Source organism: Chrysemys picta, chromosome 4, assembly GCF_011386835.1.
Source record: "Chrysemys picta bellii isolate R12L10 chromosome 4, ASM1138683v2, whole genome shotgun sequence".
Taxonomy (NCBI): domain Eukaryota; kingdom Metazoa; phylum Chordata; order Testudines; family Emydidae; genus Chrysemys; species Chrysemys picta.
Window position 1 is genome coordinate 109,015,513 of NC_088794.1, and position 18,745 is coordinate 109,034,257.

Here is an 18,745-nt window from a genome sequence, read left to right on the forward strand (position 1 = left end):
TATAGGGATGTAAAAGTTTAACCAGTTAACCAATAAGCATCACTCTCATCAGTTTTGGTTAACAGTTAACAATTAAACTTGGCTGCCAGCCAGAGCTCCACTGCTGCCCCAGGCATGTGGGGCCAGCAGCCGGGGTCCCATGTAATACATGGGGGTGCTGCAGCACCCCCAGCATTCCTAATTCCCCGGTTAAGTGTTTAACTGATAACATTTTAATTGGTTACATGGTTACTTTTTTTTAAACACTATTTACATACCTGGATTTCTATTACTCTCATTTGCAAGTAATGGAACAATTTCCACATGTCTCCACCAGGTACCATTACTCTAAGGCAGAGGTGGGCAAACTACAGCCCACGGGCCACATTCGGCCCGTGGGACTGTCCTTCCCGGCCAGGGAGGCTAGCCTCCGGCCCCTCCCCCACTGAGCCACGCTGCCGTGCGGGCAGCACTCTGGGCGGTGGAGCTGTGCGCTCCTGCCGAACAGAGTGGCAGCGTGTATGGCTCCGGCCGGCATGGCAACCAGACATGCTGCTCTGCCTAGTAAGTAGGCCAGGGGGTTGTATAAGGGGCAGGGGGCCCCAGGGGGCAGTCAGGGGATGGGGAACGGGGGGGTTGGATGGGCGGTGGGGTCCCAGGGGGCTTGTCAGGGGGTGGGGGTGTGGATGGGGTTGGGGCAGTCAGGGGACTGGGAGCAGGGAGGTTGGATAGGGGGTGGGGACGCAGGGGGCGGTTAGGGGTGGGGGGTCCTGGGAGGGGGCAGTTAGAGGATAAGGAGCAGGGGGGGTTGGATGGGTCGGGGCTTCTGAGGGGGGCAGTCAGGGGGTGCAAAGTGGGAAGGGGTGGATAGGGGGCGGGGGGCAGGCTGTTTGGGGAGGCACAGCCTTCCCTACCCGGCCCTCCATCCAGTTTTGCAACCCCAATGTGGCCCTCGGGCCAAAAAATTTGCCCACCCCTGCTCTAAGGTGTGTTTGGATGGTTCTCTTTTTGGCTTAGGCCTTGTGCATGAATCAAATGGTAGGCTGTGATTTGCAAAGAGATGATATTGAGAAAGTTGATAGGTACTGGAGAAACATTTTAAATTAAGGGTTATCGGGTTCTAGTCTTGTTTTTAAGCCAGTTGACAGGTTGGGAAGGGGGAAGGAAGGAAGGAGGAAAACAATAAGCTGCTGCCTATAACATTTAAAGGAATACCTTGGTAGTATTTTAAAGCATTTACAATCATATTGTTGATCCATTCAACTGAAGGAAACGGGGGAGTTGCTAAGTTCTGTTGCAACGGAACTCCAACCAAAAAGTAAAATTGCCATGGCTATATCATCACTGCAGCACAATTTACAAACTGTTTACCACAGAATTCTTTCCTTTGTTGAATAAACTGGACCAGAGTTCCTGTCCAGAGTACATGGTTTTATCATTAGCAGTAACGGGGAAAGAGGTGGAGTTTTTTACATTTATACTATAGTGTTTTCTCTGTTTGTAAATGAAAACCTAAAACATACCAAAGGAAAGAAATTTGTGTGTGTGACCAATATCCATTTATATGAGGGGCACCTACACATGGGCATCAGCTAGATGAGGCACACATCATCTATTTATATGGCCCTCATTACAAAAAAGTCAGATTGTACAGAATCTAAAGATTTCATTAAAAAAAAAAAAAAAAAAAAAACGCTTCTAGCCTCTCATGTCTGCAGAGATAACCTTCCAAAGGAAGGCAAAACAATGAATCTGCAGACGGCCTGAAACAACCACCATCCACTGGTGTTAATTCCCGTACCCCCTATTAATTTGAGTGTCAATTCCAACGTCCAACAGTTACATTTCACTGTTAACATTAGCTATTCTTTCATTTTAGTAGATGTAATGGAGGTAGGAGGTGGGAGTAAAGCCCATGATGCTTGGAATTGGGCGTTGTTGCAGGGAAGAACATGCAGAGTGAAAAACAGAGGACACACAAAGACAAAGAAAATGGAAAGAAAAAGAAAAAGGAAGAAAACACAAATAGGTAAAAAGCAACAAAGATTCCTGTGGCACCTTATAGACCAACAGACGTATTGGAGCCTAAGCTTTCGTGGGTGAATACCCACTTCGTCAGATGCATGTCTGACGAAGTGGGTATTCACCCACGAAAGCTTATGCTCCAATACGTCTGTTGGTCTATAAGGTGCCACAGGAATCTTTGTCGCTTTTTACAGATCCAGACTAACACAGCTACCCCTCTGGTACTTGACAAATAGGTAAGTAGCTCTGACCAGAAAGGGAACATATTTTCCTTAGAGTGAAGAATGTGACAAGGTACTAAACAAAGTTTAATTACTATATAAAGGCTGTGTTCGCCCTCTGATCTCTTTGCAAGCCTCCACTGACAACAGTGGGAGATCAGCTTTGGATTGAAGGGAATAGAAAGTGTCCTGGATGCATTTCCTGACCCACAGGCTATAATTAAACAAGGAATCCAGACCACTCCTCTGAATGAGCTTGCCACCCCTACCTAGACTGTCTCAAGATAGTTCACTGTGGATAACTTCACAGGAATTTTACGTAATTCAAGACTCAGGCCAGGTCTACACTACAGCCTAAGTCGATATAACTTACGTTGCTCTGGGGTGTGAAAAAGCCTCCTCCCCACCCCCAAGCAACACAAGTTTCACACTGTCCATACCGGTGCTGTCTGCTTTTCGCTGAGGTGGAGTAATTATGCTGACAGAAGAGTGCTCTCCCATCAGCATAGCACATCTTCACCAGACACGCTACAGCAGCACAGCTGCACTGGTGCAGGTGCATCGATGTAGCGCTGTAATGTAGACTTGCCCTAAATGAAATACTTTGTACCATAGAAAGTTTCCTTTTCAGTTAAATTCCTGCAAAACACTTCACAAACAAATTCACTAAGTTTTTGTGAAGTATACAAGACACAGCCTTTACTTGTATCAGTGATATATGCAACTGTCTTACTGGTAGTATACCTATATGTAAGCCTCATTTTTTCTAAGCCAAAAAAAAAAAAAAAAAAAAAAAAGTTCAATAGTTTCAAGCAGGCTTCCAAATTTTGACACACACAAAAGCAATGTTATTCTTCAGAAAAAGCTACTCTTGTAGGGAGGATGTGCCAATATGAGTATAGAAACTTCTGCACGGATAAGTCTGTGCATGTCACACAAAGGCTAGCACAGTTAGGTCTTTGTGCCAAATTCTTGGGAAAAAGCAATCAGGCAACATATAATTGTTTACCCTGTTCATATTAATCAGTTCTGCAGAGGTTTTGAATTATTTCACACATCATCATCTGAAAAGCCATCCATCCAAGCCTAAGTAATAGTAGTTGCCTCTCCTTGTGTCCTCTGTCTTCAAAGGCAGACCATCTTGTCTTTTCTTTCAGAGCAGAAATATTGAGATATCATCAATATACTGAAAACGAGCTCATGTCAGATACCAGTGTTCAGGATCTACCATCTACACCAAAGTTTTCTTTTACCTTTAAGACTCCCTTGCCTTTTTCCTAGCTATGCATGCTGTAGCTAGCTTCTTCCCAGGTGGGTATAGCTAATTACTTCTTCAAAAGACCAACAATAGCAACTCTGATTTATGAATCAACATTGAGAAAACAGTGAAGCCACTACCCTTCCACTGAGACACTCATGAAATACATTATCCATCACAAAAATACACTGAAACCTGTTTTCTGAAAAGCAAAGAGTTCAGCTGCTAAGACATTTGGTAGAATCATTTAATCATTTTATAGGATATTCTAATAAGAATTCTTATAATGCTACTCTGAAATCAATTGTGAAAGCAAATTAAGATCAAATACATTTGGAAGAAGTTGCCCTTTACCTGGAATATGGAATTTTTCCACAGGAAAACTGTTTAGTTGTTCATATATTCTATTTTTCTCTTGTAAAAGAGTTTCTTTTAAGGCACTCTCCCTATGTCCTCGGGAATTCAGAGCCTCTAGGAGTTGATCCAGTTGTTCCCGAGAATTGTAAAAGCACCAGCGGTTTGGCTTATATACTGGTCTTGGCACCTCTACAGCAACACTGGCATATGAATCTTGGTCAATATTGGAGGTAGATTCAGATGACTTCAAAGACTCTCCAGTTTTAGTGGATACCTGAAGTTCGTTTGTGATGTGAGACTGTACGCTATTCTGAAAGGAAGAGGGTCGAGGCAATAACATGTCTTCTGTGAGACCAGAATAGTCCTCTTCTATAAACAATCCAGGAACGGAGGGGAAAATCCAGTAGCGTCGGTACATGCGGTCACGACCCAGTGGAGAGATATTGGTGCAGGCTGTAGCATTCTGAATCTTTTCTATAAGTTCCTTCTCTTTCTTTTGTTGCTCCCGTTTTAAAGCTTCTTCCTCCTCAGCAGTAAGAGGTTCACTCTTTTCACAAGAAGTCTCGTCTTGCCTTGTAAATTCCTTAAATCCATTTTGCCCTCTCTTACCTAAAAATGAAAGGAAGAAAACTGACAGTACTGTACTTGTAACCTCTGTCATTAGCATAGATCTGTGGTCACCAACCCGTTAATCGCGATCTCTGGTGGTGTGGCGGGGCTGCCGCTAAGGCAGGCTCCCTGCCTGCTGCAGCCCCACACCACTCCCGGAAGCAGCCAGCACGTCCTGGGGAGTGGGCAGGGGTCTGTGCGCGCAGCTCCTGCCTGTAGGCACCGCCCCCACACCTCCCATTGGCTGGGAATGAGGAACTGTGGCCAATGGGAGATTTGAGGGCGGTGCCTGCAGAGAGAGGCAGCGCACAGAGCCACGTGCCCCCCACCCCACTCCCAGGCGCTGCAGAGGCACGTTGGCTCTTTCTGGGAGCAACGTGGGGCCGGGGCAGGCAGGGAGCCTGCCTAAGGCTAGGTCTACACTACGGGGGCGGGGGAGGCGGGGGTGTTGACCTAAGATACGCAACTTCAGCTACGTGAATAGCGTAGCTGAAGTTGGGTATTTTAGGTCGACTTGCCTGGCTGTGAGGACGGCGGCGAGTTGACCGCTGCCGCGCCGCCATCGACTCCGCCTCTTGCCGCGGTGGATTTCCGGAGTCGACGGCAGAGCGATCAGGGATCAATTTTATCGCGTCTTCACTAGATGTGATAAGTCGATCCCCAATAGATCGATTGCTACCCGCCGATCCGGCAGGTAGTGAAGACGTGCCCTTAGTCTCGCTGCGCCGCTACCTGGGAGCCTCCAATGGTAAGTGCCGCCCGGCGGGAGGCTGCACCCCAGCCCTCAACCCCCTCCTGGAGCCAGCACCCTGTACTCCCTCCTGCACCTCAACCCCCTGCCCCAACCCCGACCCCCTCCCAGAGCTTGCAACCCTCACGCTCTCCTGCACCCCAACCCCCTGCCCCAGGCTCAGCCCAGAGCCTCCTCCCACACTGTGAACCCCTTGACCCCAGCCCAGAGCCTGCACCCCCTCCCGAACCCCAACCCCCTGCCCAGTGAAAATGAGTGAGGGTAGGGGAGAGCGAGCAGGAGGGGCTTTGGGGAAGGGGCAGGGTAAAGGGTTGCCCTTAAATTCAAAAAGTGATCTTGGGCATAAAAAGGTTGGAGACCACTGGCTTAGATTCTCCCACTTTCTAAACAAAACTGTTGTGAATAATCAGGTTAACTTATCACTGGTCAATAGCAAGGAACAAAGGAACAAAATTTACTTGCATGCATAGAGGAAAGGCCTATTTATAACAGTTTCTCCTTCCAGAACCTAGAACAAGTTTTCTTTATTGTTCTTTATAATTATTTATACTATTGAGAATATAAAGGTGTTACAGACACTCTCTCATGGGAGACTAAGTAAAATTGTAAGGATTTCACAGAGAAACCACCACACAAAGTTCTGGCCTTGCATTTACTGCCATGAGATCTATTAAAAAAAACCCCACAAACCAAAACACACACACACACACACACACACACACACACACTTACTTCAATCCCAGTTATATGAAAAATTTGTTCACGATAAAGTAATTTCCTACCTTAATTTTTTACTACCTTAATTTTCAACATGGACTCACTGAAAACATTCCAGTATATGATTTAATGAGTAAAACTGTAATAAAGTTAAAGACCCTGCCAGCAACACAGGCTGAGATAGTTAAACTGGAAAGAAGAACTTGATGTTGAAACAGAGGACAGGGAATCAGGCAATCTGCATTTTATTCCTGGCTTTTACATAGACTTCCTGTGTAATTGTCCTCAGTTTCCTCCATTTGTAAAATGTGGATAGTAATATTTGCCTACCATATAGGCAGAATGGTATTTTAAGGCTTAATACATTAGTGTTTAAAAAAATATATAATTTTTTTTAGCTTTTGCAAACATTTGTGATTATCATATCTCAGCATCCAATGGAAAGCACTACAGAATAAAAAGCATTATAATAAGACTCAGAATTCCTATTCCATGTATCAATGGAGGTCCAAAATCATCAAGGGCTTTCAAAAGCAAAGACCCTCGCACAAAGCCCACAGAGGTAGAAAATGTCCATCCAAGAGGAACAGCAAAAGTTAGACAACTCTTTTATCCCTGGAGGCTCCACAGACAGCCTGTAAGCCACAGTGTTGCATGATTCTGTGCAGCTCACTTGCAGTCCCTCCTAGATAAATTCCTCGGAAGCTCCTAGGGGGAGATTAAAGCCAGGGCCAGCTCCAGGCACCAGCTTACCAAGCAGATGCTTGGGGCGGCCACTTCGGAGAGGGGCGGCACGTCCAACTATTCGGCGGCAATTCGGTAGACGGTCCCTCACTCCCGCTCAGAGCGGAGGATCTCCCGCTGAAGTGCCGCTGCAGATCGCGATCGCAGCTTTTTTTTTTGGGGGGGGGGGGGCTGCTTTGGGCAGCCAAAACCCTGGAGCCGGCCCTGATTAAAGCAGTCTGCCTGGGGGTAAATCTGGGCCTGGATGCATCAGGCCTCACACCTCCCTCCATCGATAGAGTTAATTAGTTAGGTGGTATAAATCACCTTAAAGAACACTATGGAAAAATTATTGGTCTCTTTAGGGTTACCATACCTAATAAATAAAAAAAGAGGACCCTCCACGGGGTCCTGGCCCTGCCCATTCCCCACCCCCAGCCCCGCCCCAACTCCGCCCCTCCCCCCCCCCCTCTTCCCTCCCACTCCCAGCCACGCGGAAAGGGCTGCCCGAGCGCTACCGGCTTCACGGTTTGCCGGGCAGCCCCCAGACCCTGCGCCCCAGGCCGGCACTTCCCCAGCACAGCTGGAGCCTGGGAGGGGAAGCGCCCAGCCGGGGGCGCAGAGTCTGGGGGCTGCCCGGCAAACCGTGAAGCCGGTAGCGCTTGGGTTTTGGGCAGCCCCCTTGCCTCCGGACCCTGCGCCCCCGGCCGGGCACTTCCCCTCCCGGGCTCCGGCGGCGCAGGGTCCGGAGGGATGGGGGCTGCCCAAAGCCCGTAGCACTCAGCTCCGAAGAGTCGGGGAGGAGCAGAGCCGCCGCGGCTGGAGGCTCTGCTCCTCCCCTGACTCTTCGGCTCTGTTTAAGAGACGGGCTGCCCCAGCGCTACCGGCTTCGGGCAGCCCCCATGCCTCCGGACCCTGCACCGCCGGAGCCCGGGAGGGGAAGTGCCCGGCCGGCGGCTGGGGTTCGGAGGCAAGGGGGGGCTGCCTGAAGCCCATAGCGCTCGGGCAGCTCGGCTCTTAAAACAGAGCCGAAGAGTCAGGGGAGGAGCAGAACTGCCATTTTCCCGGACATGTTCGGCTTTTTGGCAATTCCCTCCGGACGGGGGTTTGAGTGCCGAAAAGCCGGACATGTCCGGGAAAAAGAGGACGTATGGTAACCCTAGTTTCTTAAATTCTACAAAAGATGAAGTGCCTGAAGTCGGCCACCATTAGAGATTCATGTAGAGCACTAATAACTAACAGTTTTTCAAGCCACAGCCTATCTCCTGTCTTACACACAAAGAGTCCAGAAGGCAACCAGAGAAGACAATAGAGGAATAGAAGCACTAGAGTACATAGGACTGAGAGCTAAAAGAGGGATCAAACCAGCTCAATTCATTTATTAACTCATTATGATCAAGGTTTTTCTTTCCATTTACAACGAAGGTTAATGCTTTTTAAAGGTTTACTAGAGAAGTAAAAATTTGCCCAATTGTTGGTTTATGCATACATACATACATACATACATACATACATACATACAAGTACAGAGTAATTTATTTTTTACCTCTTCTTCCTTTTTTGTTTGGTCCTGGTTCTTCCTCATCTTCTGTCACTGTGTCCAAGTCTTGTTCCTTCTGCTCAATTTCTTTGCTCTCTGTACTAGTATCAAGGTCTTCCCGTTCCTCTTCCCTGATGGAATAGTACAACGAAAGTCCATAGTCAAAGAACTGAATGAAGCTGGCAAAGAACATACAGTACATTGCCGAATATGCTTTACAATGAGTATTTTATTATCAAAAGTTGCCCTGTGAAGAACTGTAGATGTATTTTTTCCTTTTATTATACTACTTCACTATTCGACAGAAATGACTCCATATAGTCGAACTTCACATCCTAATGTAAGAATATAAATTGGGGGGAGCGGAGGGGGTAGAAAAAAACCTTTAAAAAGATATAGGAAGTATTTCCTAGAAACCAAAACATTGAGCCATAACCACAGAAATATTGTACTAAAGCCTAATCCAGAGCTTAACTATTTTTAAATACCATCCCAAACATTTAAAGGAATTTTATAGTTTTAAAACCAGATCCTCATGGTGTACATCAGCGTAGCTCTACTGAATTCAACAGAGCTATGCCATTTTTCACCAGCTGAGGATGTAGCCTTTTAGTTTTTATTTTACATTGTTTGCAGTGCCCTCTTAGAAAACTGAAAATACATTTCCCCTACCCACATTTGTACCATTTACTAAGCACTGATTTTTATAGGGTGGTTATTACACAGCATGACGCCAATCTTGAAAATACGTAACATGCTTAACTTTAGAGCATACAAGTAGCAGTCCATGAGACTACGCACATATCAGCATATACATACATTTTTGCAGGATCAGAACCTTGAAAAATACAATTTAGGGTCTTAAGGAAGGCATGCATGTGCTGCTGCATAAGTATGAGTCTTGCTTATGGAAATACAGGGTTCTATCAGTGTAAAAACCTCAGTTCTATAGAGATAATCTAGAATAGCATGCTGGCTAAGAATCAAATATTTATGCTATAGTTCAAACAAAAAAGTTATGGGCTTGATGCAGAAATTACTGAATGAGGTACTTTGTTCTCCTACATAACACTGGCGAAAGTAATTATCACAATGGTCCCTTCTACCCTTAAAAATCTATAACGATCTACAGTCACCCAAGTTAGTAAATTAGAAAATCAAGTACTAATGTTACCCTCTCAAACTGCTACTGTCGGACACCATGGCTTTACTTGCTTATAGAAAATATCTGTATTCAACAACCCTTTTCTATTTTAAAAAGAAAATGGTATTGTTTTATACAATCATTTTTCCTTTTGTTTCTATAATCAACATTAAGGACCAGATTTCCCAGTGGGTATAAACTGGCATAGTTCCATTTAAGTCAAAAAGATTTACACTGCCTTAGGCTCTGGTCCTATATACCAAAAACAACCATTTAAAAAGCAGGCTCAAAATTGTATTTATCATAGTAGAATAACTGATCCTACCCAACAGACACTTCTGCAGAAGGATTCCTTTGCTCCTCTTCCTTCAGCTTTTCCTGTTTCTCCTTCATCTTTTGTTCTTGCTCTTTTAATCTTTCTTCCTTCCTCTTACGTATCCTACGGATAGGGGGAATATAAAAAAAAGCAATTAACATATAAAGAGAGTGCCTAATTTAATCTGGTTATGTCCCTTTCCTTTATAATAAGCACCATGGGATGAAAATGCTAACTTAAGGGCAGGAACTCATCTTTGTACAATGTCTAGCATAACAGGACCTCAATCCTGATTGAGGCCTTAAGAGGCTGGCAGAATAAAAAAAAAAACAGTAAGTGTTACTTCTTCAGATCCAGCAGCTAAGTTTTTGACGTAAAGGAGTCCCACCTAGTTTTATCTGGGTTATGTTCACTTCTTACCTTGCTGCTGCTGCTTCTCTTTCTTTGCGATGTTGTTCTGCCTTTAACTCTCTGAATTCCTGTTTTGCCTGTCGTAATACATCAACAGAGTCCTCAATGAAATCTCGAGTGGAGACGAGAGTCAGAAGCTTCCCACAGAGGGCATGAAGAATCTTCATCTTTTCCCCTGATAAAATTCATGTTAATCGTTTATGCTTCATTATAAAAGGTGCAGAAGTACTCTTTATATAGTAAGCTTCAGGCCCAAGATAGCTTTTTACTGAAGAAATGACATATCAAATCAAGCAGACATTGTCAGATGTGCAGGGTTAAGATGAAATGCCAATTTTTTTGTTGGCAATTGTGCCATGAGGTAACTAACCAGCCCAGTTTAGTTATAACCTATAGTTATGATTTTTTTACTTCTGTAGTCTACTTATCTATAAACTAAGAACTGTGATCATTGCACAAATGAATTTCCAGTGTGAATTTTTCATCTACATGTTATCCTAGGAAAGTATTACATAAGCATTTTTAGCAGTACAAAAAGGTAGAAAGTATTTTAGTTTTGGAAGAAAGAAAGACATCTGCTAAGATTTATGTTGTTTGAAATTCACACTGGGAAACACTGATAATATGAAAGAAAAAAAATCTCAAAAACATAGAAGCTACCATTACCATACCTTAAATTAAATTCTCATTTGAAACGTTTGTGACACCTGGGAAATGATTTATTAATCAGGATGCAATTTAAGTCTTAAATGTTATGTATCTTGTACCAGACAAAAGGAAATAGCAATTTAAAAGATAAATAAAATAAATCTGCAAGTGTGAGGATACCAGCTTAAAGCTAGTATGTGCAGTGACATAACTTCCAAACTAACATTATTCATTCACCTTGTGACCAAAAGCATATGTGGCAATATCTAGCAAGAACATTACCCAGACAGGACATTTTCTCCCAGGAGAAAGTCACAGATTACAGCAATGACAAAGCACTAATCTGAAGGTAGTAAACATGCACTACACATGGTGGTGGCTCTAAACAAACAGGGACATCTTATGAGTTAGGTGATCTGTAAAGCAGAATTATTGTTTTTAATCTTTTTTTCCTGTGTAATTGAGTTTGTAGCACAACATATGGCATATTTTTGCAGATATCCTAACTCTTATTTTAGGTTCTGCTGTATTTATCTTAAAATATACATATTCTGTTTTACTAATTTGAATTGGATCCAACCATTAAACCTGGGGATTGGGGGCTGGGGGGTGGAAAGAGAAATTCTGGCTCATGCTTTCAAAGGGAACCTTGTCTCGGTCCTCTCAGGGACACATACAAATTGCATATATGCTTGTCTTGTTGCTAGGTATAGGCACAGAAAGGGCTGTGGCCATTATGCCTATGAACCATCTCAGAAAGTATGTTGTGGGCACAAAACAGACAGGGCAACCTAAAAATAGCAGGTTATATCACAGTGATTGACTCAGCTTTCTAGTTTCGCTCTATGGATCAATGAAAAGAATTCATTGGATGAGCTCACTCTTGGAATGTCTACACAACAAGCCATGTGGGTTCAGGACCCACTGACATTCTATCTTTCAGGCAGAAATGTATAGATTTAATGTACATTGAGACAAGTTCAAGATACTATATAGCCATCTTTATGCATTCACTTAGCTTAAAATCTGGAAAATGCCATTTTCCAAGGATCAAAGGTTCACCTGGCTATCGAATCTGAAGATAGTTCATTTGAAGGACTCTAGTTATTCAGTAACTGTATTCTTTTTATTTCTTTCCTCCACAAAGCCATGCCCTTGAGACAGTCTCTCAAAGAATGCCATATGTTACGGAAGATGGGAGCAACTGGTTTTGAAACACATATAAGCTGACCCAGCCAAAAACACGTACATTTGCATCCAAGTAAGAGCACTAATGCACACAGGATGTGTGAAACAAGAGGCAACTGACATTGTACAAAACAGAAATTCCTTGAAATAGACACTTCTATTAGTGTCAACATAACTGCCAACTGAGAAATGCAGTAGAGAAGACAAAGCTCCAATTTATTTCAGTGGAAAACAAGAAGTTCTGAGACTTCATCACGTGCCCTATTACTTAAGTGGGAATTTCTGGGTTCTTTATTCATATAAATCACCAGTGTTAAAAAAATCATGAACAGAGTGAAGCTTCCTCCAGAGTGCAATAAGCAGGAAAAAGGGAATCTGTGTGTCCAATATCTTGAAGCATTTTAGAAACAAAAGTAGCTTTAAAAATTGCTTATGGCCAATTAAGTTTGCATACCTAGTAGTATAGCCGTTGCAAGTAAAAATATTCACAGGAGCACACGGCACTTGAGATAATTTCTGGACTGACAATCCTGGAGGTGGAGGTCCTCTACTTAACTACAGAATAGGCAGCAACAGCATAAACTGCCCAGCCACTGCCCCACCCCAACTCTGACCTGAATGGAACGCCTCTAGTAATGAAAGGGTAATTTTATTTCCACGCCCATGCAATCCTTGACCTCTCAGTGAGACCATCTATAAGGGTTCCAATTGGGGTGATAGTTTTTTGACATGGATACCTGTCTCCCCAAGAACTGAAGTGAGACTGCCAATTTGTTTTACACAGGACAAATGGTTGTTAAATAACTTTTGGGTCACTGGGTTACATTTGAAATTGGTCACCTAGAGAATGGCTTTGAATCATCTTAAACATGACATTCATTTTGTTTTATTACCTGGTGACAAGTCATACACTGAAGTACTTGAGAGTTTCTTCAACAGACCAGGATTACTCAATCTCAGCTCCATGCAAGCATCATCTGTAGCATCAAAACCTCCTCGTTTTTGGTAACGATACTTTGCATTTGCTGATGTTACATCAGCACCTGATGCTAAGATGTGAAGTCTGAGAATCTCAGAAAGAGTGCAGCTGTCGAGATCCAAATTTTTCAAATTGCAGCCTATAGTTAATAACAGTGAGAAGTTATTTTGCATTGAGACCAACAATACATACCAAGCAATGTAAAATGTGCTTTTTAAAAAATACAGAGCAAGATAAAACACATAAATGAAACAAAAAATGAAACCCACACATACCCTGATGTAACTGGGGCCATGCAGCTGCCAAAGTTGCAACTGCAAACAGTGCAGATTTTGTGGGGTCTGCATCTTCATCCAAAGCCTCTGTTAAATCTTTAAGGAAATAAACACTTTATTCTAGTGCAAATTAAAACTTGGATTTTTGGGGGAAGAAAGAAAAGGCCTTTTAAAATAGTGCAAAGACAAAGAAAATGGCGTGACATTCACAGAAACTTCAACGTATTCAAGACTTAGGCTATGTCTACACTACCGCTGTAAGTCGACCTAAGTTACGCAACTCCAGCTATGTGAATAGCATAGCTAGAGTTGATGTAGCTTAGGTCAACTTACCTTACTGTTCTCGGTCCAGGTGGAGTACCGGGGTCGACCAGAGAACGCTCTGCCGTTGATTTAGCGGGTCCTCACTAGACCTGCTAAATTGACCCCCGGTTCATCGATCACTGGAGCATCGATCTGGCAGTAGTGTAGACAGCCTCAGTTCAACAAACAAGTTAAAATATATGCTACCTAATGTCCACCTAAGCAGTATGTACACCAAGGACATGCAACATTCACTAAAAGCCGTTCTCACAATGCGCAAGCGACTAAAGTTGCTAAAGCACTGACATGGAGCAAACATGCACACTGGAGACAGAGGAAAGGGAATGGAAAACCAGGGAATACACTTGAAAGAGAAAAATGTACAATCAAATTCCATCCTATCCTGCACGTTCCAGCAATTTAATCATTATTTCCTTATTACCATTTTGGTTTTTTTAAATGAAGAACTATCCAAAAAAAATTTAACACTTCAGATGCTAACATCCATCACCTTTTTTTTTTAATCTGACTTTTATACAGAAGTTTACACATTCCACACAAATATGATCAGAGTGGTAATCCAATAAAAGCAAGCCAGATGTAAACAAACACTACACAGCAGCAGCAAAAGCAGCTCATCCATGGGGAGGCAAACTGAATTCCTCTTCTTAAACAAAGTTTCCTTGGCACTTACAGGTAAGTTCTCCAGAGGGTTGACAGAGTTGGGTCAGCCTTGCACACTAGTTCAACAACTTTACCCTATTCAGGTACAAGTCATTATGAAGTGTTACGGTCACCAAGTTAACAGGCAAAGGAGCTATAGGTCCAAACTTAACAAGACTGCGTAAATAGTGGGTTTACAACTATTAAATAATAACATTCTCGCATCACGATTAATGCTGTCTGAAAGCTTTTACCCGGATATTACGAAGTGGACATCTATCACTTTTCCACATCTCTTACATAAAACTCCAATTCTGAAAAAAAAAAAACCACTTTTCTTGGGTGTTTTCTCTTGAAGTGTTGCCTGCTTTTCAAATCTAGCATGTTTTAGAAAGTGGAACAAACTGCTCACTGCTACAAACCTGCTTGGCTAGTGTGACAGAGGAGAAGCTGTACAAGAATTTCTAATTCTTTTATGAAAGAGATAAGTTGTCTGAACAAGAGCAGCAAGAAATTAAAGTCCAGAGGCGCCAAATGAAAGTAGTAGTAAAAAGTAGTACTATCTGCAGTCCCACAAGGGATGGCCAATTAGAAGTAAAATGGTGTTTTTGCAATAGCCAGCCCTGCAAACTCTAACTGCAATCTGAAAGTCAAGTTGGATTATTTCTATTTCACACATCACCAACAATAATTTAGTTAACTATTCTGCTAATGTAGGAGACAACAAAATCCAGCTCATTTGCTCTTAGCTGTGTTGGCTCTGCATTGCTACCAGGAGTTCAAAATGTAGTTTATTCAGTAAAGTAAGCAGTTAGTTTTATTAAAACAGCATCCAAATGTGCTAGATGCTGCACAGACACCTAGGAGACCAGCCCTGAGACTCTAAATACACACAGAGAGCAGGCTCTGTTACTTAAGAAGATGCCATTTTTAATATACAATCAGCTTGCAGATGAGGACCACGTTTTAAGGACTAAACTGTGACTGACAGTTGCACAGGTGTGCAAGGGTTGTAAGACTCACAGAGTCTTCCTGTCTGTCTTACACCTGTCACGTAGGGGCCAGGCACACTCACAGTCATTGTTCTCACCTGAGCGCAAGAACTAAGTAGAGCAAGTGCCTATAGCCAACTCTAGGGAAGCAGAGCGAAGTAGAGCCATGGCTTCCCATCCCCACTAGTCAGCAAGCTTGGCAGGCCAAAGGGGTAAACATACTGAACCCTGCTTCATGAGCAGGGCAATAGCTGCTCTCCCCGTCTACACTAAGAAGCTCTGGGGAGGCACAGTGCCTTCTGGGGCAGTGCTCCTCTGGAACCTCTCATTTCAGTAGCTAGTGCCCTTATAGGTGATTTCCTGATCCAGGTATCTTCTATGAACACACACTCCTGGAAGCTAACAATCCCGAGGGATTTCTCTGTTAGAATGAGGTGTTACAGCATAATAGATGCTTCAGTTTATTTATTTTAAAATTGTACACCAAGTACTGATTTGTGGGTTTTGTCAATAAAAGACAACAAAAAGGACCAAAGAAGATACAGGGAGCTTTTCCTACCTGTAAGATAGGTTTCTGTGATTTGGCATTTGACAATCTGGATCACTGAGATTCTTTCTGTTACAGCAGAAGGAATCTTATTGGCACATGCGCCAACTCCGTGGATGCTCTGGGGCTGGAGCATCCACGGGGGGAGGGGGGGAGGGGGCAGGAGAATATGGGTGCTAAGCCCCCCATCAACACCTCTTCCTCCCCTTAGCTGATCAGCACCTCCCCCTCCCTCCCAGGGCCTACCCCTGCTGGGGATCAGCTGTTTCCTGGCATCAGGAGGCGGGGGAAAGAGGAGAAGAGAGGGCGCAGAGCACTCCAGGGAGGAACTGGGCAGGGTGGGGGAGCACCGCCTGGCAGATTAAAAACTCAGTGCCTATGCTTATTGGTCCAGTCCACCAAAAGTTTAAGAGCAAAACTGTTTCTGATCCAGAAACAACAACCCACACACAACAAATCAAAAAGTCCTAAAAATTAAAAGCAATGGATTTCCACTGACAAAGTCACAGCCATTCAAAAGTGCTTTGTCAAAATGTAAGCCCTAAAATTTCACCCTATTTTAAAATTGTGGGTTTTGTTTTTTCCCTTTATGAGGGGTAGGGGGAGGGAGAAAGAGTAATACCACAGGTAGGTCAACATCCAGTAATAAAACACATCAACAGTTGAAAGGAAATGTGTCAAGTTTGTAATTACTGTGACCTGAATTATTCCCTGACTGTAATTACCGTATATACTCGTTCATAAGCCGAATTTTTGTAGTAAAAAAAGGAAGCACCAGAGAAGGGGGTCGGCTTATGAATGGGTATTCAGAGGGAGCGGTGGGACACAGCCCCTCCCCCCAACAAAGGGAGCAAGGAGAGGCAGCACAGCCAGCAGAGCCAGAAGGGAAGAAGTGGGGCCAGAGTCTCTCCGCTTCTGGCCACGCTGTTCTCCCGCAGCCTCCGAAGCAGCTGCAGCTCTGGGGCTGGGAGGCTGCAGCCATGCCGCTCGGCCCCGCCCCCCAGAGCAGGCTGTGGCCGCGCCGTCCGGCTCACCAGAAAACGCTGTGGCTGTGCCTGCCAGCCCAGCCCGCTGGAACTGCCAGCCCAGCCCGCTGGAACATGCTGCGGCCGCGCTGTCTGGTCTGGCCCGCCAGCAGGCTGCGGCCGCATTGCCCAGCCTGCTGGAGCAGCTCCAGCAAAGTCAGAGACATCCTCCCCTGGCCCTTCCCAGATAAGGTGGGAAGGGATGGGATGGGGAGAGTGTGGGGGTCCCAGGCTAAGGGTGGGGTCACGTGGGGTGTGGTCACAGGGGTTACTCCCCTGACTCCCAGCTTCTTCCCCCCCCAAAATTTCCCCACCAGTTGCTGTCCCGGCCCGTCAGGGTAAGTAGCTGGCGCACCGGGACACTTTGTCTACTTAGGTTTATGTCCGTGCCTGCGGACACTCGAGGTAAACAAACCATCTCCGCCCACCAGTGGCTTATCCTGATGGCCCAGGAGCCAAAGTTTGCTGACCCCTGAATTATAGCGTCGGCTTATGAACGGGTTATAAAAATTTTCCATTTTTACTTATCCATCTTGGGGGGCGGGGCGGGGGAGGAGAGTCAGCTTATAAACGAACTGGCTTATGATTGAGTATATACGGTATGCTTTCTCTGCTAAGAACTCTACTTAGAGACTAGAAATTATTTTCTTTCAGGACAGCTTTAAATTTTCTTCATTTGCTCCCCATTTTAAAAATAATTGGGATATGGTCATAACAGAGCACTATCAAATATTAAAGGAATACGTCAGTTTATGTCCAATTCTACTTCTTTCCAATCCCCATCAAAACATAGAGGTTTAAATTAACACTGTGGTAGAAAGAAAGATTAAAGCAGTCTGATTAGATTTTAACACTCTCATGCCTGACCAGATTCTGCAAGCCCTCCCTGTGACTTCAGGGAGTGTTCTGTGGGCAGAGAGCATTCCAGGAACAGGCTCATAGTGTTCCAAACCCAGACACTACAGCATTGTTCCAGTGCATGAAAACTCAAAACTGAAACTATTAGAGATAAAGACCTGTATATAGGACTCGTTGACAGCTTAAAATAAGAACTCCCTTTTGATGTTAGCAGTTACAAGATAAATTTTCAATGGACACTGCATGCCTCTCGAAAGATTGCTGCTGCAATCTAAGAGTTGGGCCCAGAGGCAAAAGTAGCTAAATCAATCTATGAAGTGTCCTCCTTCATGGTGGCCACCTGATATCCAGGAGTGTGCATGCATAGTTAGTACTTGCTTTCAAAGAAAGTGAATACTGAATTTCCAGTTAGAGAATATTATTTGGCTCTCTAATTTTTTTTTGGGGGGGGGGGGGGGAAAGAGAGAGAGAGAGAGAGAAATCAGGCATGAGTCAAGGACAACTTGCAACTACAGATGAAGGCTAGCGTGATGGCTCAGGAGCATGTCTATTCTCCCGACCTGCAGGAGAAATATCTAGCATTGCTGAAGGAAGGAGAAAAGAAGGGGACAGAGGGAAACATTGAAGTTTTCAAAACATATGCAAACTGCTAAATACCTAGTGTGCTTTGCTGGATTTAACAATGTGAAAAGCTTGCTTTTTTAAGGAACTTTTTTCTCCCCCCTTCTCCCCCTCCCCCATTTGTAGCTATACCTGCATTTAAAAACAAACAAACAAACAAACAAAAAAAACCAACCAACACCACTTATATCTTGCCATACATAATAAAATAAAGAATGCTAAAATAACAAAGTATATGCAGTTTATTACATTGGAATAGTTAATTATATTGGAATTTCAGTTTTTAATAGTAAAGTTAAGGTCTAACCTTTGGTCTCAGCATCAGCTATTTGATCTTTGGCCACTTCCTCTTCCTCTTCCGCCATTGCCTGGAAAATGGCAGTCAGGAAGAAAAAGAGCAATTCACATAGTGGGCCTTCACTATCATTTCCTGCAAGAGCTTCTTCTAACACTTCTGTGAATAAAATTTAAGAGGTGTCACTTTTGTCACAGTGCTGTAAGAGCAAATATGAAGTGAAGAATAAAACTCTTCCCCATAAGTAATAGTCAAGTAGGTGTACAACAAATTAATGTGTTAGAGGAAAATATTTTTAGG

The 18,745-nt window shown here is 43.9% G+C and overlaps 1 protein-coding gene across 12 annotated transcripts in view; it reads right to left on the reverse strand.

Annotated features, from left to right (window-relative positions):
- The window catches only part of BAZ1A (bromodomain adjacent to zinc finger domain 1A), a 110,438-nt gene that overhangs the window by 30,788 nt on the left and 60,905 nt on the right, over positions 1 to 18,745 (reverse strand). For 10 of the 12 annotated variants that reach the window (XR_010600686.1, XR_010600685.1, XM_065593263.1 and 7 more), the window contains 7 exons: positions 18,458 to 18,604; positions 13,142 to 13,237; positions 12,781 to 13,005; positions 10,061 to 10,226; positions 9,650 to 9,763; positions 8,187 to 8,311; positions 3,838 to 4,449 (listed from right to left, as the gene is read on the reverse strand). Coding sequence is in view for 10 of the 12 variants with exons in the window: in XM_065593263.1 (XP_065449335.1) it covers positions 3,838 to 4,449; positions 8,187 to 8,311; positions 9,650 to 9,763; positions 10,061 to 10,226; positions 12,781 to 13,005; positions 13,142 to 13,237; positions 18,458 to 18,604 (1,485 nt within the window). In the remaining 2 variants the exon portion in view is untranslated. The remainder of the gene's footprint in view (positions 1 to 3,837; positions 4,450 to 8,186; positions 8,312 to 9,649; positions 9,764 to 10,060; positions 10,227 to 12,780; positions 13,006 to 13,141; positions 13,238 to 18,457; positions 18,605 to 18,745) is intronic. The other 2 variants (XM_065593264.1, XM_042857493.2) reach the window with 1 other exon arrangement.